The 23027-nt window shown below is 45.7% G+C and overlaps 1 protein-coding gene across 1 annotated transcript in view; it reads right to left on the bottom strand.

The window, feature by feature from the left end:
* SMC1B (structural maintenance of chromosomes 1B) overlaps positions 1 to 23027 on the bottom strand; it is a 2533210-nt gene that overhangs the window by 2034305 nt on the left and 475878 nt on the right. The window contains exon 6 of the mRNA XM_085652431.1: positions 8829 to 9087. Within this exon, the coding sequence (XP_085508557.1) occupies positions 8829 to 9087 (259 nt within the window). The remainder of the gene's footprint in view (positions 1 to 8828; positions 9088 to 23027) is intronic.

Here is a 23027-nt window from a genome sequence, read left to right as displayed (position 1 = left end):
CGCTCTAGTTGTTCTTTAGAACACTCTGGGAAGCTGCAGTAGAACACAAAGGAATCAACTGACAGTCTCTGCCCTTGTTGGATGTACATGTTTTACTGAGAATGTCAGACTTCATTCTCACATGACTGAGAATGATAATGTGAATTTACAGAAAATATGCTCTGAGTTTAGCTTATAGATCACCTTCCAAACCTCTGTGGGAAAAGCATGAGAAAATAGTTTTCTCTCAAACATGATTCATGATATCACAGCAGAAGGCTTTTTCACATGGTAAAATCACCTTAGAACACACCACAATTCCTAAAATGAGTATGGTACCATCAACAAATCACTTATAATGTAACTAAAGTCTTAAAATCTACTATTAACTGCAATGCTTTTTAATGAGGTGCTATCATGTTTATTGGTCCCAAGATGGCTGCCAACACTTCTTGGATGAAGTGCTGACAGCCAATCAGATCTCACGATGAGATGTGTGGTTAGGCTCCGCCCAGATATATATGTGATCTTACTTTTGACTTTCTCAGGAACTACTGAACGGATTTACACCATTTAAGCAAAAGGCACGAGTCTGAACTGAGGACTACCTCTTTGCCAAATTTGGTGTAATTCCGTTCAGCACTTCGGGCTGTAGCTGCGTCAACAGGTCCTATGGGAAAATGCATTGGGAAAACGTGTTTTGGGACCCTCCTTTTTTTCTCGGCCCTCGCTTGACGAATCACCGTGAAATTTTCAGGATAGGAGCGGACCGGAGCTGGCCATAAGTTTGGAAACTTTCGCGAAGATTCATCAATCGACGGTAACGTTATTCCAAATAGAATGTTGCGGATTTCCGATGGAAAATAGGTCCTAACTATAACTACCTACTGGCGACTGCGAGTAGGTAATATATCTTCATATATAGGTATTTTTTCCTTACTTGTAAGTATAAACTGAAGAATACCCTTACTGTAGCCTGTTATAGACTGTTGTAGGATATGCTTTCATGGTTACCCGCACTTTTTGCTTCGTGTCAGTATGTTTTTGACTTGTCTGACTGGGGTCCTGCTAATCAGACCACAGTCATTGTGCTTTCTCCCTAAAGTGACCAAGGTGAGTACTCCTGTACATCCACAAGTGGCTTCTGGTGTACCCATGTAAGTTCCTAGTATATGGTACTGAGGTACCCAGGCCAGAGGTGCACCAGGGGTCTCCCATGGGCTGCAGGATGTATTATGCCACTCATGGGAGTCCACTTAAACTGTGATTACAGGCCTGCCATTGCAGCCTGTGTGAGTTGGTGCTTTCATCTCTCAGACCAGATATGTTTCCTTATATCTGGGGTCAATACACTTAAAACGAAGTCACCCCTATAGAAGGCTCTTCAGTCCTCAGGGCAGAGTGCGTGGTTATCAAATCATCAAATCAAATCAAGGAGTATTTATTTAGCGCACACATCACCCTAAGGTCTCATGGCGCTGGCGAACGACTCCCCTAATTGTCGGCAGAAAAGAGACAGAGCTAGTGGTCAAACAGCCAAGTTTTTAAGTTTCGGCGAAAGCAATTATGATCAGAAATAGTACGTACGTCTGGAGGCAATTTATTCCAGAGATTAGGGGCAAGAAAAGAGAAAGCCCGACCCCCTTTTCTGACGGTACGTACTCTAAGTGGGGTGAGAAGAGATTTGTTACAAGATCTCAGAGGCCTACTTGGCTGGTACCAGCTGGGTTTTTTCCCCAATAGCCTGGACCCCTACCATACATGTTTTTGTGTGTTAGGCATAGGATCTTAAAACATATTCTCTTCTTCACAGGCAACCAGTGAAGATGTCTAAGGCTAGGCGCTGAGGGAGTTCTAGATGGAAGATTCAACACCAACCTGGCCGTAGTGTTCTGTAAGACCTGTAGTCTAGAAAGGAGGTCGATATTTATTTCTGACAGCAGAGCATTACCGTAATCCATGCGGCTAACAATTAGTCCCTGAACAAGAGGTTTCCTGGCTTCCAGTGAGATCCACTTAAATACCTTACGCAGATTGCGCATAATACCAAAACAGGTACCAATTATATGGTTAAACTGTTTTTTCATTGATAACTGATTCTCAATTTGGATTCCCAAGTTCCCCACTTTCTGTTTAGGGGGAGGACAGGAGCCTAGATTTGGGGGCCACCAGTCATCTGACCAATGCTCATGGGCCTTACCAAAGAGAACGATCTCGGTTTTACTTCCATTTAATTGTAAGTGGTTTGTGTTCATCCATTTGTCTATATGAGGCATACAATTCCTGAAACAAGACTTTGTCTCGATAGGGTCAGGACCAAGGGTGATCAGAATCTGAGTGTCATCTGCATACGACACTACATCAAAACCGTAAGTTCTGATCACTGTGGCCAGGGGAGTCATGTAAAGATTGAATAGTGTGGGGCTCAAAATTGAGCCCTGAGGCACACCCATCCTAACAGGCCTACTACCGGAGACTAAATCGCCGATCTGAACTGCGAAGACTCGGTCCCTCAAATAACTTTTAAGCCACTCCAGGGCTTTCCCTCTGACACCAATATCACAGAGCCGTTGTTCTAAAGTGCTGTGGGATATGGTGTCAAAAGCTGCTGATAAATCCAGCAAGATGAGAATAGATGACTGTCCTCTATCTAATGCAATTCGGATGTTATCAGTAACTTCTACCAGCGCGGTTTCAGTGCTATGTGCGGCCCTGAAACCGGACTGGGAAGGGTCTAATAGGCTATGGCTCTCAAGATGGTCTACGAGCTGCCTATTGACCAGAGACTCGAGTACCTTCCCAAAAAATGGGAGCAGCGAGATAGGGCGGTAGTTGGTTAAAAGTTTAGGGTCTGCAGTAGGCTTTTTCAAAATTGGTCTGACTCTGGCTGCTTTCCAAATCTTTGGTACCACTGCTGTTGAAAGTGACCTGTTAAATAAAATTGTGATGTCGGCCAATTGCACCGGAAGAATTCTAGATAAAAAACGAGGTGGTACCGGATTGACTGGTGAGCCTGATTTAATTTTTTCCAGGGCCTTTACCACTTCCTCAGAGCTATATTGGGAGAATACCTCTAGAAGGGGAAAGGAGTCATCTGGGGGGGCATGATGGTTTTCGTGAGTGTTTGAGTGTTGTTGCACAGGGAAAAAACTGTGAATGATGGCAATTTTGGTTTCAAAGAATTCGGAAAGGGAGTCTGCCCACTCCTGTGAAACAGGAATTTCTGGCTGACCGGGGGACTTAGTGAATTCCTTTACGATGTTATGGAGTTCTTTATTTGAGTTTGCCGCTTTTTCAATTCGGTTCAGGAGGAAATTTGTTTTGGTTTACCTACTGAAGTCCATGTAATTACGATGTATATATTTATAGTTTTTTCCTTTTTAATTGTGTTGTAAACCAAGGGGCAATTCTAGATTTTATGTTGACCTTGGTAAGAGGAGCGATTTGATTTAGTGTAGTTATTATTTCTCCCTCAAAGAGAGAGGCTGCCTGGTCAATATTCCCCTCTTTACATAGCAGTGGGAGATTAAAATGGGCAGCAAAAGAGGTGGGGGTGATTTTCCGCCATGATCTTTGCCACCTTATCTTACTCCTCGTCTCATTTTGACTGGTTTGAAAAGGAATAGTGAACTTCAGTAGGTCATGATCTGACCACAGTAACGGAAGAGGTGGTTCTACTATGATGTTAATAGCATTCGTAAACAAAAGATCAAGCGTATGGCCTGCAACAAGAGTGGGGCCGTCCCCCATTTGAGTTAATCCCAGAGTGTTCATGGTGGTAATCAACTGATTTGTATCGGAGTCCAAAAGAATCTCCCTGTGATAATTAAAATCACCTATTAAAAGTAAGACATTTGCAGCCAGAACATGAGGGGCAATGGCTTCTAACAATTTATTAATAAAATCATTTTTTGGACCCGGAGGTATATATATCAAGGCACCTCTCATAGTGCCTTGTTGAGCCATGCCAAACCAAAAATGAAGAGTTCAAATTGATCTGTGCCCATGGTTTCTAGGGAGATGACTTCCATTCCCATAGTAGTTGTTATAAGAACCCCTCCCCCTCTAAGTTATAAGTGTGAGGGTGCCCCTGCATGTGCACGACACCCCTACAAACCCCGGAGTCAATTCACTATGCTTTGTAAGTGCGGTCAGCCGTTTTAATAAATATAGTGGACATAAGTCATTACTAGATGTCTAATTATTTGGTGGCTGCACCGAACCCTGTCATGGTTGGTATCAAACGTGTTGGAATCATACCCCAACACCGATTCCAGTGTTGGAACTGGGGGGCTCCCTTAGGGTACCCCCTGTACTACAAGTAACAGACATTCAGGGTCTGACAGCAAGCAAGTGCTGCTGCCAACCACAAACACGATTCTGCCCTCCTGCTTCTGAGCACAGCTCGAGCAGGGGAAGGTAGATCATGGGTTTCCTGTTGCAGGGAGGTGTGACCACCTCCCAGGCAGGTCTTAGTGTATTGGGCTGGGGGCACTTGCCAGCACCACCAGTCTGCTTTGAAGGGCACATTTGGTACTCTCCTTGAAAACTCCAGTTTGAGCCAGTTCAGGGAGTCCTTGACTCCCACTCTGGCACGAAACGTACCACTGTGGGCATTGCTATTCTGTGCCTTCTGGTCACTCCTGAGTGGCATAAACTCTGTCCCCTATGCCTGCACTTTCTTCACTTCCAGAATTCACCCTTGGATTCCATCGGCCTTCACCTTCTTCTCCAGAGGCACTTTTCACCAAATCTTCCATTATCATCTACAGAGGTTTGCGATGTCTCTTCACCCTTATGCACCTGGCTTCCCTGGTGTAGGTAACCTAGTCTCTGGGGCATCCACGGCGGGGTGGCTCTCTAACATTCTGTCCTCCAAGGAAATTCTTCGGGGTCCTCAGGGAAGGGTCCTTCTACATTGACTTCCATTGGGCATGTGGCTGTGTTCTCACTCTGCACACACTCTGGGTTCTTGGGTACTTACCTTGGGTGGTTCCTTGTGTCCCAGGCTCCTCTGGGTCTTCTGGTCCAGGTCCCGTCCTCCTTTGCAGTTCGTATTCCACTTTCGTAATATATGGTTTGGTCTCCCACTGGAGACAACTGTATTGTGTGCTATTTATCTTATTACAATTGACGTAGTAGGAGATATATCAATGTGTTCGTGAGTGTTGTGTAATAAATGGATGTATTTTATATAAACAATGTGTGGGTTTTTTTTCGTCTGACTTACACTACATGATTAAACTGATAAAACAAGCTGCTTAACACTCCTTCAAGATAAGCGTGAAGGCTGCTCTCCACAGCTGCCACTTGGAGAGCTTTCTACAGTTATCAGGGACCACTAAAATCACTATAAGGGTTGCCTTGATTAGTGCAGGGTGCATCACTTAAATAAGTATACACCATATACTAAGCCAGCCTCCTACAGCTGTATAATGTGTTTTTCTTAAGTGTTTTGCAGGCCTTCCTGAAGAACAGCGAGCGCCTACACTCAAGATATTATATGGAAATTGCTCCGGAATCCCATGGGCAGGACTTTTCAAAGCTTATGACTATACGTGGTGATACCCTACGAGAGAACTTTGGGTTTGATAGACACCCCTCTACATCTCTCTAAATTCTATGTAACACACCACACCAATGAAACATTGTTTTCTTTAATAACTGCCTCAGAGTTGCAGTGTTACTGGCAATGTCCATTACTAATTTGGCACAGGACTCCACCATGTGTAAAGTATCTAAGAAGTTCATTTTTATTGCAAGGAGTAAAAACCTCTGCTGGGGTCTTGATTAAGTCCTCTTTAGGTCATATACCTTCTCCAGTGATTATAAGACCCAGATAATCAATGTCACCACATCAAAAACAACACTTCTCCAAATTTAAAGACAAAACCAAGGCTTTGAACGAATTTCTTGCCCTTTCCTTAATTGTGTTGATGGAGCAGGGTTTTGCGTAAATAAAACCTGCTCAGATTGAACCCTCAGTAACATATATTAACAGTGTGCTGTGAAGATTTTTATAAATAAATGCTAAAACATGGGGAAATGCTTTTGCGCATGTGTAAAACTCATGTGTGTGTAATAATGCAGGAAAACTAGGCCACAGTTGCTTATGGCTTTAAGAAACATAATAAAAGACTAATGCTGCATTTGTGCATGTTAATATTCTGCTAGGAAAAACGTGGGTTGTGTATGGGTTAGTGCAATACTGAGATGGTGTGCAATGAAATTACATTTCGTGAAAATAATAAATGTTTTGTTTGATTCTTGTAGAAAAATACAAGCATGGGCCTACTTTCCTGCATGCCAGTTTGGGGTTAACTTTGCTAGAAGGAAAAGAAAAGAAAATAAATAAGCTTTGAATGAGGAGAGAACGCAGAAGCATGAAATTGTCCTTCGCGATGTGCTGTCTGCCAAGGTTGCAGAAAGGAAAATACTGATAAAAGTGGAGGCGTGCAACTTCCTTCACAAGATGGAAGAAACAAACAATAGAAGAGTAGAGACTTGCAACATGTAGAACATGTAATATGATTATGTACAAACGCTGTTTCCTGAGAAGGATCTGTCGTGATGCTGAATGTCTAAAACAATAAGCTAGTGAATAAAAAGATTGAGAGTGGTGTGACAGAACACCTTCATTAGTAGTCAATGAGAGACGATGTTGGAAGCATTTTGAAACAGTTGTGGGTTGGACATTTTAGTTTATAATTGGGGTGCCCTGGGGGGTGTGGTTTAGCGGATAGGTCGGCTGGTGTTTAGCTAGCGGGAGATCGTCGCGGTCGTCTGTTTGCTGTTTCCAGATAGAGGCCTACCTGTTACTGATTCCTGACTTAATCTTTGCTGCTCGACTCTTCTCGAGGAGCCTACTGCTGTTAGGCCTGAGGGTACTTTTCCTAGTTCCTTATTTGGATTGGTATAGATAATCTCCTGAATTTGCATAGTCATTTGCTAATTTATTTTTTCTCTGAAACCTTTCTCTCTTCACCTATCCACTCCTTCAAATGCACAGTTTATTTTGTTATTAGTTTGTTTCTATATATTGCTAATGTTTTTTCTTCGTGAAAATCTATAGTTTGCATTTGTGTAACTGCACTTGATGAGCATTTTATTTCACATTATTTACGATAAATATTATAAAATTTACACTGAGTCTGTTATTATTTAGTAGGTATAGTTAGGTACATAATTATTGCCATTAACTTTACACATTCATCTCCACAAGTTACATGTGTTGTAGGGAGAAATGCAGGTTTTATTCTTGTAATTGGTAAGTTGGGTATAAACTTGCATCACACTAACACCAAGTTTAGTTGGGTAAGTAAATGGGCCTATGTTAGTGAAAATGTATCGATCCATGATCGCTGGATCAGTGTAACGCAGAAGACATCAACCTAAAATTCATTTTAAGAAACCTAAACGCTTCCATAGGAATATTAAAAGCTATCAAATCTTTAGATTCCTCAAGTAAACCAACATGGATAGTAGCCTTTGCAGAGTTAATCACTAAAAACTAACATTAAGAGGTAGTAAAATAACCTCTGCTACATTTGGTAATAGAAATCTGCCCACTTATAAATATTATTTAAGGACTGGATACGAAGTAGGACTGTTGAGTGCTCTTGGAGATTGCCCAAGGAAAGGGGAGTCCTAAAATAGCAATGATGCCCCATTCTCAGTATATTATTTGTGAAAGCTATTTCCTTTTGACGGTCACAGAAAGGCGAAAAACCTCACAACGGTTAAAAAAAACTCATTTGGCAAATTATGTAGTTCTTGACTGAAGATGCACACTGAGTACTGTCCTATCTTTTCATGTGCTGAGACTCAGCATTCCTAAAGATACTACTCGTAAATTCCTTTGTGAATAGCAAACAATCGTAAACGTACGTAAACGTGGAAGTTTACCTTTGTAAATCAGGCACTGAGTTGGTGAAATCAGCCAGACACAAAAAAAATGGTAATACTAGCAAAAGGTGCAATGCAAAACAGATGAAACAGGATAATTCTTAAGAATCAGTCCAATCTGTTGAGGAAAAAAAAGGAAAAAAATGTATAGCAAGCTCCATACCCCAATGGCAAGTAACCTCAGGCACTGGTACTGAACTGGAGACTGCCTTTCTTGCCATGGTAGATGTTTCTTCGGACCTTGCTGGTCCCCTTGACTGGCTCCATTCCAGAGTTGGTCACCCAAAGTAACTCCAAGTAACACAATCCACCGTTGATTAAACTCATTGCTGGAATGGGTGTTAAATGTCAAATTTGTTGAACTTGCCCATTCCTGTTTGTAGTTAAGTGAAAAGTCCTGATTTATTGTTCCTTGTAAAATCTATATACTAGAAACCCTCTTGCAGATCTTTTCTGTTTTGGTGCCCATAAATTCATAAAAAAACATTCTATTTTCATAAATTGGTATCAGATTTCTTGAGAGCCGTGTTTCTTTCGTTTTCAATTATTTTGGGGCTCTTTAAGTGCATTACACTTTTTCATTTGCTGACAGTTTGGATTGACCTAGGTTTGACAAACAAAGCCTGACAAACAAAGCATGACTGGTCCCAGAAGGGGGTTAGTAGTGTAATACACGGTAAGGTCTCATAACACATTTATTTCTCACAACCACACTATATAATACACCCCATTTCCTCACAGCAACATAAAGGGAGATACTGGACATAGAGGCAACAAACAAGATTTTTTTACCATTTCAAAACTGATATACATGCTTATTAAGCAAAGCATATCGATAATTACTTTTCTCAACTAAAAACTAAGCAAGATAGTAGAAAACATATGCCATTTTAGCCCATTTGATAGCAGAGTATTTTGTAACTTCTGGTTTTCATTTCACTTACTTGGCTTTCTTCAAGTTCCACATCTCGACCTCTGCTCTTCATGTCCTCCTCTACTGTCTTTTCAAAATCTCTCAGGGCTTTCTCCACATCCGTCATTTCCGTTTCCATCCCCTTAATCTCTTGTCGCTGCCTAGCACATTCCTTTTCAATGGTTTTCAGGCATTTCTTTGCTGTCTCTATTTTCCTGAAGTAGTGAGAAGTGTTCTCTTTGGCTTTAATATATTGTGGTCTTGTGTGGTTCAATCCAATCTCGTGAGCTCTAAATTAAAAAGGAATATTTTCAAATTGAATATCTAGATAGTAATTGGCTACATTTTTCCATGATGGAACAAAACTAGTGTTAGTGGTACAAAACAAACACAACAATTACTTTTATAATGTTAGGAAATTCTTATAATGCGTACTTGCTCCAAAAACCAATGGAGAGCTTTATGGGCAACATTGATAATGCACCGGGGAGTATATTACATACATTGCCACAGGACTGCAACTGGGAATGTGCATCCATTAGTTGCAATCCCAGGGCTATCTAGTATTATTACAGTATGGCCACAGATGCTTCTGCGTCCCCTTCTGTAAATCAAATAGCACAAGTGCACATACAGCACCAGCGATATCCTAAGAAGGCATTACCCCAATTGCATGTAGGAGTGGCTCCATGCAAATGAGGCAAACACTTTGCCTCTCCACCTGCACCGTATTATGGACGAGGGAGCAGAGGCCATCAGGAGCACTGATTGTGTGCCACAAAAGGGTAGTGCACAGTCAGTGTATCCCCTGAGGGCAGCTCTATAGACCAGGACACGTAGACCTGTGGACCCCTCAACCACCCACACATTCCCCTGCAGGTAGGTGCAATCACAATGTAATTTGCATAAAGCTGGGTCCAAACTGAGGTGGTGTGGTGTGCAAAATACCAATGGGTTTGGATGCGGCCAGAGTAATTACCAGTGGCTGAGTTTAATTTAAGCATTCCATACATCACTTTTTGTACACTTTAGTACGTTGCCCTAAGTGGGAACGGTATGCCCAGACGTGGGTCCCGTGCACACTTTCTCAATGGAACCAAGATATACCCGGCTGATGAGGCCATATCAAGAACAAATCTGTTTCCGAGTTGCTTGTATTACGATTCAGGGAGGACCTGGCTTGCCAGTTCTTGTTGGACTGTTCTCACTGGAGGAGAGTCAAGACTGATTTGCAAATAGTTGAGTCCAAACTGAGGTGGCATGGTGTGCAAAATAATGATGGTTAGGGATGTGGCCCCAAGTAATTACCAGTGGCTGAGAGTAATATTATCATTCCATCCATCACTTTTTGTATACTTTTTTTGTAGTACCAGAGCACAAGATGGTGGGTCAGAATAGTTTCCCCAGAGAGTAGAAGTGCATTACTTACACTCCTGTGGCTGGAGAGTACAGACACTGAAGTGATAAAGGATGGAGACAGGTTTTCCTTTCGAGCCTTTAGAGATTCAATGAGAGCCTGGATTGCAAACTGCTGCTCATTTGTTCTCCGAGTAAAGGCATTTCGTAGATGGTAGTGGCTAGGGCTGGAACTTCAATTTCTGTTTAAAGCGAGGAAGTTTCTAGGAAAGGTTTGCCCTTTTGTCACTCTAGGAATACAGCTTCAGGAAGGCAGGTGACAGTCAGGTTCAGAGATCTCACACATCACTGTGCTGATGCTGTGGTTCCTTCTGCTCGGAGCAAGCACCCGAGCTACCTTCTTTGAGAAGCATCACTCTGTACAAGGTTGTTCCAAATAGCTTCTGAGGCCATAGACAATAGATACACATCCCTTTTCTGTAAAAAAGTGGTATCCATACTATGCCACCTTGACCCAGTCCAAAGGTCTTCACGAGTGAGGAAAAGAGTGCACCACAAAGTACCGCAAGAGCTGCTGTGCAACCAAGGAACGTCTGCCCGACAACTCGTCTCCCAAAGGTGAGGGGACATTAGCTAAAATCTGCATTTTCTGCTTGAGGAGCTGAAGGTCTGCATAAAATGCATGGAAGACTGTCAGCCTGCAGAGGGAAAGGGTGTGCCTGGCCCTGCAGCAAGAGATGCTATCCAGTACGAGAAGACCAGAGTGTTCCTGGTTTAAAGTGCACCCAGAGAAAGCTAACTTTCCCGGGGAACGAAGCGAGGAGTGACCCGTACCATGAAGGTGTTGCACAGAATCTGCATAGTTGGCAAGTGAGCAGCAGTAAGACTTTACTAGATCAGGTATCCGATGTCAGGCTTGCGAAACTGCTGCTGTGCAGACGTTGACAGTGAAAACCGCATCACTGCCATAGCTGGGAACCCTGGTCCCCCAACATGGGGAAACTGCCAAAGAGATGCCAGCAGTGTCACCCCATCAGAAGATGAGTTTTGCTACACTGATCTGCTTCACCGATTCCACCCTGCGAACACTGTCTCGAGCGAGGCGGTCTACATGGCCCATATAGGCATGAGCCACCTCTGTGAAGGCAGGAGTACGAACAGCAGCACAGACCACGATACAATGACACCCAGCAAGTAAACGCACGCCTTAGCCTGCACTTGGGACAAGAAACTAATGTGTGCAGACAAGTATGTCATGTACACATAAGTAATTTTGCGAAGGGATACAAAAACGCTGAACTGAGTTGCACCCTCGACCAGTGAGAGAATCTGAGCCATCTACACCTGAGCTTAGTTCTTGCATTAACACGACCATAGCTGAAAAGTCGGAGGATACGGGAAAAAGGGGGAAGTACCACACTGTTAAATGCAGCTTAGATTGCAACCCTGTATGATGTTTCCGTTAGAATGTGTATTTAGTCCTGCTGTAAGATTAAAGTACTTTCCTTGTACATAAATGATAAGCAATGGGCAGGATAATACGTTATTATATTGCTGGTTGAGTGTTGAGTTCTGAGCTACAATCCTATCTCCCTAAGAAGCTTGAGATTGCTTGCCCTCATTATCTTAACAGTCAAGTGTGGACATGGTTGTCTAGACCCAGTTTACAGTCATGTGGGATGGACCCCAGGACACAAGTGGCAAATGTCTTCAACCACCACAGATGGGGCCCAGTAGCTCCTGCCTGACCTGTGGTTCACAGAACAGGGTATGACAATAGTTATCAAGGCGCTAATCTTCACTAAGAGAAGGAGAGCAGCCTAACAACCCAGAAAGGAAAGAATAACAAAGAGAACTTTTCATTAGTAACTGAAAGAGGTGATGGTCCTCAATATGCCTTTGATCCGAATGTTGGGAATTCCACAACTTAGGTCCTTGAACATCCAAGGATCGGATCTCACTTCGGGCAACACTGAAATGGGGAAGTTTTTTTTTTTCCAATTGCATTTTGCAAAACAATCAACATGTCTAACATGCAGGTGAGAAGCAATTCATTCAACAGACATGTCACCAATTCCTGAACCACCAGCTCAAGACATAATATTATAATACACTTTCAATTACCAGTATTCCCATACACCCCACACTTCGGCAGTCATTGGCAGCTGCTCCATCTGAAATGGACATTAAATATACGTTCAGAGGGCCCCATATGTCCATAGTTTGCGATGTTCTTGGCAGTTCAACTGCATGCAGTTCCATTTGTGATTGACAATAGGCCAAGTCTGGCTGCCATGCCTTCTCACTTCCCCCAATGTAGTGTGATCCTCCTCTTTGCCAACAGGAGGCACACTGATACAAATTTCCGATTCAGGCGTTGAATGTCTTTAATCAATCCGAATAGGTACACCACTGGGTCACAACTGACCCACTCCGATACCATATTTGTCAATGCCTCCGTGACCTGAGTCCAATATTGCATCACCGAAAGGAACGTCCAGGCCACATGCAGAAATTCTGCATCTCTATTCCCACATTTTATACAATTTGCATCACTTTTTAGCCCATATGTGTAAAGCTTCATTGGAGTGTAGTAAATTTAATGCGAGAATTTAAAGTTAATTATTCTCAAGTTACAATTAGAAATGAGTGTGTGCAATTGCATACAGCAAAATTTCCAATCTATCTTCTATGGGCTGCGGCAGCACCGCGTCCCAACACTCTAGTGGCTTGCATCTACCGGTTACCTATCGGTTTGTGCTGATATACAGGTTAGTGAAAAGGCGCCGTCATGTTGTGCGGGTGAGTAGAACCTGTAATGCGGCGTGTGTAGGGGGCTCATCTGGGAACTGCACATTGAGTGACTTCATGGCCGCGCGGAGACGATAATGCATAAATGTCAGTAGCGGGGTGTTCTTCCGCGATGACCCGAGGTCCACAAGAGTCACAAACGAGCCACTGGGGTATGTGTCTTCCAAAGACTTTAAACCCACCTTGTTTAGCAGAAAAAGCGTCTTGTCTTCTTGCGTTACTGAGATGTCAGGATGGTGTTTAAGGGGTAATGTGGGAGCATACAATGGGAACTTCCCTGCTCACCCATTCCAACTGAAGCTATGCCGTGGTAGTGGAGTGCAATGTCTGTTTTTCACAGCGTGGTATTCCCACCTGTTTTTGTGCCAAAATAGCTGTAAGTGGGATTGGGAAGGGGCCATCATGTTGGACCACATTATGCGGGTTGGAGTCATCCACTGCAGACCACTACTGGGCAAAGTTCGCCTGAGAACAGAGAAAATACAAATGAAAGTCTGGCGCTGTGAATTCCCTATTTGCATATGGCATCGTGAGTGTGTTGCAGCTAATCCTTGGTTGCTTTCCCACCCATGTCATTGTGACTAACAGTGCACATAGTTTTTGCAACAAATAAGCTGGCAGGCTGACAAAGAGATATAACATTTTTGGGAGGATCACCATCTTGATGACAGCAATCATGTCCGCTAGTGACAGCAGTGATGCAGTCCATCTCGCAACTTGATCTTCCAATCTGGAGACTGCCTTCCCGTAATTAGCTCTCAGTACTGTTTCGGGGTCCCTATCTAACCAGACACCCAGATACTTGAGCAGGTCCGTTTCCCAGACCACCGGATATTCCAGCACACACTGTTAAGTGGCAGACGTAAGTGGAAATATAACACATTTTGCCCAGTTAATACATAGGCCTGAGAAGTATTCGAATTTAACGTACTCTCGGATTACAGGGTAGAACTGCACTAAATGGTCCCTCATGTATAAGACCATATCATCGGCATAGAGGGATGTACTTAGGGGCCGCAGTGGGAATCTAAAGGCAGACACTGTGTGTCTCTGCCTTTTTATATATACGCCAGTGGTTTGATTGTGAGGGCAAACAGAAGTGACGACAGGGGCCTACCCTGTCGCGTCCTCCTGCCAATCAGAAAACTACCGAACGTGTGACCAGTGACCCATATCCTGGCCATTGGATTCCTGTATAAGAGGCCTTATTCAGCGCAGGAACAGCTCCGGCATTCCCATATGACTCATGACAGCGAACAAATAATCCCATGCAATAGAGTTGAATGCTTTAGCAGCACCCAACAGAACCTCTGCCGCCTGCAATGTGGGGTCTATCTGGTGCAGCAAGTCAAAAATGGTGCGCAGGTTATGCGCGGTCAGGCGGGTGGGAACGAAGCTGGACTGGTCTGGTAAAATTAGGCTCAGAATTAGTGGTTGGAGGCCCGTGCCAATGTTTATTAGCGATAGTGGTCTATAAGACTTACAATGATACGGGGCCTTATCTGGATTTAAGGGGGTCACGATAAGGGCCTCGCGCAGTGATGCTGGCATGATTTGTCTCTGGTAGGCTTCCTCATACATACAGTGTAGTTGTGGCTCAAGAAGCTCAACAAACTCTTTATTGAATTCTCCTGTCAACCCAGGAAGAGTGTGTATGGCATCTTTTATATTTTCAACTGTTATAGGTTGGAAGAGGTACTCCAGCTGGCCCGGTAACAGCCAAGCTAGTACCACATCCCACAGATACTGCTCAACTTTAGCTAGAGTGGCGGAGCTACGGGTGCGACACAGTCCAGCACAGAAGCGTTTAAATGCCGAGAGCACAGCTGGGGTGGAATGATATGTGTGCTCTTCTGCGTCGACTATTTTCACAATGGGATCCGCGCATCTCTGTGCTCCCATTTTACTTGCACGACTGTGGCCAGGGTGATCCCCCACCGCCTGTGCAATGTAACGTTTGGAAAAGAACTGCCATTCCTCTTCCGCAAGATCATTAAATTCTGTCAGATGCTCCCGAATGGACTCCAGGGTTGCCTTATCAGGGTGTCGCTCTTAGTGCCACTCTAATGAGTGCAATATGTCCTCTGTGTTTTGTAGCTGCATGCGGATCGCCTTCAGCACCCCGGCCTGGGTGCTAATACAAACTCCCCGTATTGTGACCTAAAAGGACCCCCACAGCACGTCCCTTCCCGAAACGGACCCAGCATTGTGTTCGAATTATTCAATGATCGATTTCCTAACTCCATCTTCAAACACCACATCCAACAGCGCAGTAGCACAGAACCCCTATGTTAAAGGAGCAGGAGCTGTATCGAATATGCCACTTACCAGTATGCATCTGTTCTTGGCGTGTAGGTCTGCTGACATTCATATCTGTGCATAGATCGCCGCCTAGTGTTGGGTCCGGATGATTGCACATTGTTGTCCTGGAAGAGTCTTCGAAGTATCACGAGATAGGTGGCTCCTCCCCTGGACTACAGTGCGCATGGGCATCCTCTCCATCCTCAGATTGTTTTTCGCCATTGTGGCAGTGATGGAGTAGATACAGTAAGTGATGACCATGCTATACAGTAATTCTGAGTGCTGCAGCTGCTACAGGCGCCGGGGAGGAGGGTGGGCGATATGAATGTCAGCAGCCCTACACGCCAAGAACAGATGCATACTGGTAAGTAGCATATTCGGTTCGAGGCATGTGGGCTGCTGAATTCATATCTGTGCATAGAATATATAGCAGTCCCTCGATTAGCGGCGGCTGCCCGTGCCAGCTGCAGCAGTCTCTAAAAGAGTGTTGAGAACAGCCTGTCCTACAGCTGCCTGCTGTTTTGAGTGTACATCTACACAGTAGTGTTTGGTAAATGTATGTATAGTGGACCATGTGGCTGCTCTACATATTGCTTCTAACGGAATGTTTCCCAGGAAAGCCATGGACGCCCCTAACTTTCATGTTGAGTGGGCTCTCGGAGGAATAGTTAACGTGCGTTTAGCTTTTTCATAACAAATGTGAATACATTTAACTATCCATCTGGCTATCCCTGCTTTGGAAATGGCGTTGCCCTTATGTCGTGGAGAAAAGGCAACGAATAGTTGTTTTGTTTTCCTAAAATCCTTGGTCCTGTCTATATAGTACATGAGGGCTCTCTTAACGTCTAGTGTATGGAGCATTCTCTCTGGGACAGTTTCCGGATTTTGAAAGAAAACAGGCAGTTCAATAGTTTGATTCATGTGGAACTGCGATATTACTTTAGGCATGAAGGTGGGGTTGGTACGTAGTACAACTCTGTTTGCATGAACCTGTATGAATGGTTAGTGCCTGGAGTTCACCAACTCATCTCAGCGAAGTGATTGCCACCAGGAAGGCTACTTTCCAGGTGAGGAATTGAATCTCACATGAACGTAGAGGTTCAAAAGGTGGACCCATCAATCTGGTGAGGACCACATTTAGGTTCCACACCGGCGCCGGTGGGTGCCGTGGAGGAATCATTCGTTTAAGTCCCTCCAAGAATGCTTTGATGGCAGGCACTCTGAATAATGAGAGGTGTTGCCTGTTTTGAAGATAGGCTGCTATTGCGGTGAGATGTATGCGTATGGAACTGTATGCTAGATTGCATTGGTATAAGTGTAGCAGGTAACAGATGATATTCTGAGTAGATGCATCTAGCGGGTTGATGTCATTGTGTTGACAGTAGATGACAAACCTTTTCCATTTCGCCGCATAGCAAGCTCTGGTGGTGGGTCTCCTGGCCTCTTTGATGATGTTCATACATTCTGGAGGCAGGTTTAAGTATCCAAACTCTAAGACTTCAGGAGCCAGATCGCCAGGAGCAGCTGTTGCGGATCTGGGTGCTGAATTGCGCCATGGTTCTGCGTTAAAAGTTTGGGCGTTAGACGTAGCGTTTGATGTGGCACCACGGAAAGTTCTAGAAACGTGGTGTACCATGGTTGGCGTGCCCACGTTGGAGCAACCAGGATGAGTGTCATTGAGTGTTGCCTCAGTTTGCGTGCCACTAGCGGAATTAATGGCGCTGGGGGAAAAGCGTACGCAAATCTGCCTGACCAGTTCATCCATATCGCATTGCCCTGCGACTGTGGATGTGGGAACCTGGCGGCAAAGCTTTGGCATTTTGCGTTTTCCCTTGTGGCGAATAGGTCTATTTCTGGATAACCCCACTTTCGGAAGAACGGTAGGAGTACTGATGGATGCAGCTCCCACTCGTGCATTTGGTGGCTGTGTCTGCTGAGCAGATCTGCCATCTGGTTGTCCTTGCCCGGGAGGTATTCCGCCATGAGGAACATGTTCCTTTGAATGGCCCACTTCCACATGCTCTGAGCCAGATGAGACAACTGCGGAGAGTGTGTTCCTCCCTGCTTCTGAATGTAGTACATGGCAGTCATGTTGTCCGTCCGGATCAACACAACTTTGTTGCACAAGTGTACTTTGAACGCCTTCATGGCTAGGAAGATTGCCATCAGTTCCAGATTGTTGATGTGCATCTTTTTCAGCTGTGTCGTCCATAGTCCCTGCACTGTATAATTGAGTACATGAGCTCCCCATCCCTGGAGAGACGCGTCCGCCGTCAGTATTATTTGTGGAACAGGCTCTTGGAACGGTCGGCCCTTGCAAAGGTTTTGTGGATTCCACCAATGCAGAGAGTTGTATGCCCGACCGCTCACCAACACTAGGTCTTTTAACTGTCCTTGAGCCTGATTCCATTGACGTGCTAAGCACTCTTGAAGCGGGCGCATATGTAGTCTCGCGTGCGGGACTATGAAGATGCAGGAGGCCATCATGCCTATCAACTGCATGAACACTCACGCTGGAAGGGAGTGTTGAGGTCTGAACTTTGCTATAAGCAGTTGTATGCTGTTGATTCTCACTAAGGTTGGCTGAGCTTTGGCTGCCAGAGTGTCTATGGTCGCGCCTAGGTACTGTTGTACGTGGGCTGGTTGAAGGTGTGATTTGGGATAATTTAGTGAGAATCCCAGACTGTGAAGAAGGTGAATGGTGTGGGACATGTGGCTGGCGCATTGCTGGGCTGACTTTGCCTGAACAAGCCAGTCGTCCAGGTAAGGGAAGACGTGAATATGTCGTCTTCGCAAGTGAGCAGCCACCGTCGCTAGGCACTTGGTAAAGACCCTGGGAGCTGTTGTTACTCCGAAAGGGAGTACCTTGAACTGATAATGTTGATTTTGAATAGTGAACCTGAGATATTTTCTGTGGGATGGGTGTATGGGAATGTGGAAATACGCATCCTTTAAATCTAGTGTTGCTAGGAAGTCTCCCTGACTGAGTAACGGCAGAACCTGCTGGAGGGTGATCATATGAAAATGTTCCGACAGAATGTACATGTTGAGGGGTCTTAGGTCCAGTATAGGCCTGAGAGAGCCGTCCTTTTTGGGGATTAAGAAGTACAGAGAGTACACCCCTAAACCGTGCTGTTGGATAGGCACAGGCTCTATGGCTCCTTTTTGCAGCATACTCAGTACTTCCTGCTGCAATAATGTCAAGTGCTCTACGGACATAGGACGTCGTCTTGGTGGTATGTTGGGTGGAATGGATGTTAATTCTAGACAATAACTGTACTGGACAATGTCTAAGACCCACCTGTCTGTGGTGATGGAACTCCAGACTGGCAGGAACTGTTGTAATCTCCCCCGACCGGTGTTATGTGGACGGGGGGCAGTGACACGATGTCACTGTTTGTTATTGGCAGAGGATCTGGTATTGTTGTTTCCTTTGCCTCTGCCCTTGGTGCTGGAGCCACGGTATCCACCCCTATTGTTTTTATTATAAGTGTAGGAGAGTAGGGTCTGCTTTCTATGTTCACCCCCACTTTTTGCTTTTGCTTTACTGGTTTTCGACTTCAATGTGGCTGTGGGCCTGCTAATCAGACCCACAGCCCTGCTGTTCTCTCTCTAAATTAATACTATGTACTTTAGGTGCATAACCCAATTGGATAGGATCACCTTATTGGCCCCTGTACAGTGTACCTTAGGTACCCAGGGCATAGGTGTACCCTAGGCCTACCAGGGGATGCAGCATGTATTATGCCACCCCTGGCCTGGCCTTCCATTATGACACAACTGGCTGATCACTCAGCTGGGGCAAGGTCGTGTAATCACCCCTTGCTTAGGTGTAGTATTCCTATACCTAACTTACATATAGACACATGTGTACCTATCAGCCACTCCTATGGCAGGCCTTAACAATCCTGGAGGCAGAGTGCTTGGTAACATGTGAGATGGTGCTCTAGCATGAGCTGAGCCTGTCTGCAGCTTTCGGAACCATGTCCTTATAGCTGTTCTATGATACAGCCTACCATATACTCTTAAAGTGCCTTATTATCTTAAACGGTTATGGTAACTATGGTTTGGCTTTATCAAAACATGTCGTGTAAGGTGTCTAACACTTTGGAATGATACCCCCATCCCATTTCTGGGGTGAGGATATTATCCCTCCCTTCTAGAGGGAGAAGACATGTTGTAACCTACTTACCCGGTTAAAGTTAACCAGAGCCCCAGCATCACAAAATGGATGCTGCTGCCACAGACACGAGTCTGACCTCCTGCTGCTGGGAGTGATCCCGGCAAGGAAGGCTTGGACAATAGGTTTCCTGCCTTGGGAGGTGCGAGCACCACCCCAGACAGGCCTTAGTGTATTGGGGCAGGGAGGGATGAATAGAATGAGACATGCCTGGGGCACACAAGGTGTCCCGTGCATAGTCCAGTTCAAACCGGTGCTGGGGCTCTCCAGCCCCAGTCCTGGCGCGAAACTGGACAAAGGGAAGGGGGTGTAACCGCCCCCCTCCCAGGTCCCACCCACAAGGCGTGACCTAGCAGGTAACCCAGCCCCCCAGATTAGTATAAGAGTGGTAGCTGGGCCCCAGGAGATTAGATTATCCTGAACCTGCAACTTGAACAGAAACTCTGGACCTTCGACATTCGACGAAAGAAGAAGACTGAAGAATCTCCCTTGTGGCCAAGGAGTGGCTACCCTGTGCAAACAGGCACCATCAAGAGACTACCCTTTGCTTTGCTGAAGTTCTACGAGGGACCGACTGCAGAGCCCGACCAGAGCCTTGACTTCCAGACTTCTCCGACCCTGATCCACATCCACAGCCGAGCTGAGATCCGTGGAGGCGACGAGAGACGTGGGACCGGCTACCTGGGAAAAGTGGCGAGTATCTTCCAGCGCAGCTTCTGAGGCACCCTTGAAGTTGTGCACCGGGGATTGAGAAACCCCAAGCACCATCTGCACCGAAGATCAGCCCCCCACACTCCACGAGTCCTGCGTGGGGCCCTTCTGCATTTTCCTGCTTGCCACGTCTGTCCGGTTGCTTGCCCGTTGGCTAGTGGCCTCTGTGACGACGCATCCTGAAATCTTCACTGCTGGTTTGGCTCCTCCAGACTGGCTCCCGCTTCTTTGCAAAGGAGAAGCACCCCAGGCCTTCCTGATCTGCACCAGAAGCAAGTCCTCCGTTCTTCGTGGGTTCCGCTTGCCAAGGCTTGGTGAGTCCTAGTCCAACTTCGACGCCGCCGACAGCAAGAGCCTTCGTGGGACAGCTCGCCTCCTGGTCCTGGTCGTCCTCGACGTTCCCTGGTCCTCGTGGCTGCAGCGACAAGCTTCACCTTCACCTGCAATCTTCACGACATCGCCTGGTTCCTTCCTGGTTCCACGTGGTCACTGGCTAGTGACCTTGACTCTGTCCCTTCTGCTTGCAGGTCTCCTCTCTTCTTGATCCCAGCCTTGGGATCCACCGGACACTCTGCACTGACTGCCTGTCAGCAACTTTCCTTCAGGCATCCATAGAAGTCCACGACGAAACCCGACGCAAGTATAATACCTATGCACCCGCAGCCCGTGGGCTAGGTAACTTGGGTACTTCGGTGCTCACAAGGGTAGTGACTATCCTAGGGTCTAGTTTCCGAGTCTCGACTTTCTAGCTATACCAGAAGTGTCCTTAAACTGCTTATTTCTATCTGCTAGTGATTCTATTGACTTTTACGCATTACGCGTGAGTGTTTCCACTCTGCACCTGAATCCCGTGGGCCTCCCACTTCCTAACTGTTGCTAGTGTAGTGTAGCCCCAGCGATTCCCTAGGTCTAGGCCTAACCTATTTCCGTAACAGTGGTCCTTATACCACTTACTTAGTATATGGTTTGCGTGGCCCCTAGGGCCTAACTGTATTACTTACCTGTGTGACTTAATGTATGCTTGAATAAGACTGTGTTGTACTTACCTCTAATCTCATAAAGAGTGCTGAGGGTTTGACTAGAATAAATACACTTTATTTTATATATATATATATATATCTGTTGTGGTGTCCTTTCATTTGGTATTAAAGGGGTTATATATGGTATCACAGCTGGCTTCACATGCCATTCAGAGTTTAGCCTAAGACTGCTCTTGTCCATGCTACCACTAGGATAGCTGGTCTATAAGGTTGACTTTACAACCAATCACCATAAGGGTTGTTTGGACTGATATAAGGTGTACACTAGAACTAGTGACATCATACATCAGGCCAACTTCTCACAATAAGGACTTTGGGACCCTCCTTTATTGTACTGCTGCTGGGAGCCCTGACCTCTAGCTGCTCCTGAACTTCTGGGGCGACGAAAGGAACCACTACGGAACTGCTGGGATTGTAGAGCCCCCATAGATTTAGCAGTCTCAGTGTCTTTTTTAATCTTTTCGAGTGTGGTGTCAACTTCAGGGCCAAATAAGAAGTCTGGGTTGACTGGCTGATGCAAGATATTTGTTTGAATGTCTGGTTTAAAGCCCGATATTCTTAACCATGCATGTCTCCGTAACATCACACTAGTGTTGATGGCCCTGGCTGCTGTGTCTGCTGCATCCAGTGCGCATTTGATGGACGCATTGGTATTGAGTTGTCCCTCTCTAATGAGGAGCTCCGCCCCCTCCTTGTACTCATCTGGTAGGTGTTGTATTAGGGGTTCCAGGGTATCGTAGTGGGACCTGTTGTACCTGGCTAGAACTGCCTGGGTGTTGGCAATGCGCCAGATGTTTGATGCTTGAGCTGCCACCCGTTTCCCAGAGTTTTCGAACACCTTGGACTCTTTGTCCGGAGGAGGAGCATCACCAGTAGTTTGAGAGTTCGCTCTTTTGAGGGCGTTGGAAACAACCAGGGAGTCCAATGGTAATTGACCCTTAATGTACATAGGGTCTCCTGGGGCTGGTCTATACTTTTTCTCAATCCTGGGGTTTAACACTCGTGTTCTTGTTGGCTCCTTAAAGATGTCCTTAGCATGTTTAAGAACGCCTTTTAGCATTGGTAGTGTCTTAACCGTTTTTTCTGATGTGGAGAACGTGTCCACTAAGAAATCCTCTTCAACAGAGTCTGAATGAAGTTCAACCCCGTGATTGGCAGCCGCCCGTTCAATGAGGGCGTTAAAAGCAGCAGTGTCCTCAGCAGGGGATGGTTTTATATTGTAGATAGGGGTGTCAGGAGCATTGTGGATGTCACCTGGGTCATTTGGGTCTCCCCATGATTGATCCTGGTCCTGTGGTTCATCCTGGTCATGATGTAGAGGATAACTGGTATCCTCATAATAGGTGTCACCTGCATCCGTCTCCGAAGGTGTTGGAGAAAAATCAAGTGTGTGGTGGGTATAAGTTTGATAAGGTTCCACAGGCAGTGGAGTGGAGCCGGAATCCATTTTTTCTTCTTGAGCGGGATTTTATAGGACTCCAAAGTGTTCACCGGGACAATTTTTCTCTTCCGAAACACCAGTTTACCGGTTTCGAGGTCGATGACCCGCTCCTGTGAGTCGTCGACAGGTGGATCTGCAGGTGCAGGTTTTGCGGGTGCGAAGCCCTTCCGGAGTGCGAACATTTTAGGTGTCCCCGACGGCGGCAATCCAAAAGTGATCGGCGCCGGCGTCGATGTAGCCTTCGCGACCTTCTTCGGCTCGGGGCCCTGTTTCGGGTCGGGTGTGTCCCGTTCCCTGATGCGCGCCAGGCACTTAGACACCTGCTTCACCAGGGGTGGCGATGGTGCACTGGAACCGACGTGCTCTTCGGGGACCGGCTTGGAGGCCGTC

This window comes from Triturus cristatus, chromosome 4_1 (genome assembly GCF_964204655.1).
Source record: "Triturus cristatus chromosome 4_1, aTriCri1.1, whole genome shotgun sequence".
NCBI lineage: Eukaryota > Metazoa > Chordata > Amphibia > Caudata > Salamandridae > Triturus > Triturus cristatus.
Note: the sequence above shows the minus strand (reverse complement) of the source record. Positions and strands in the feature narration are given on the sequence as shown.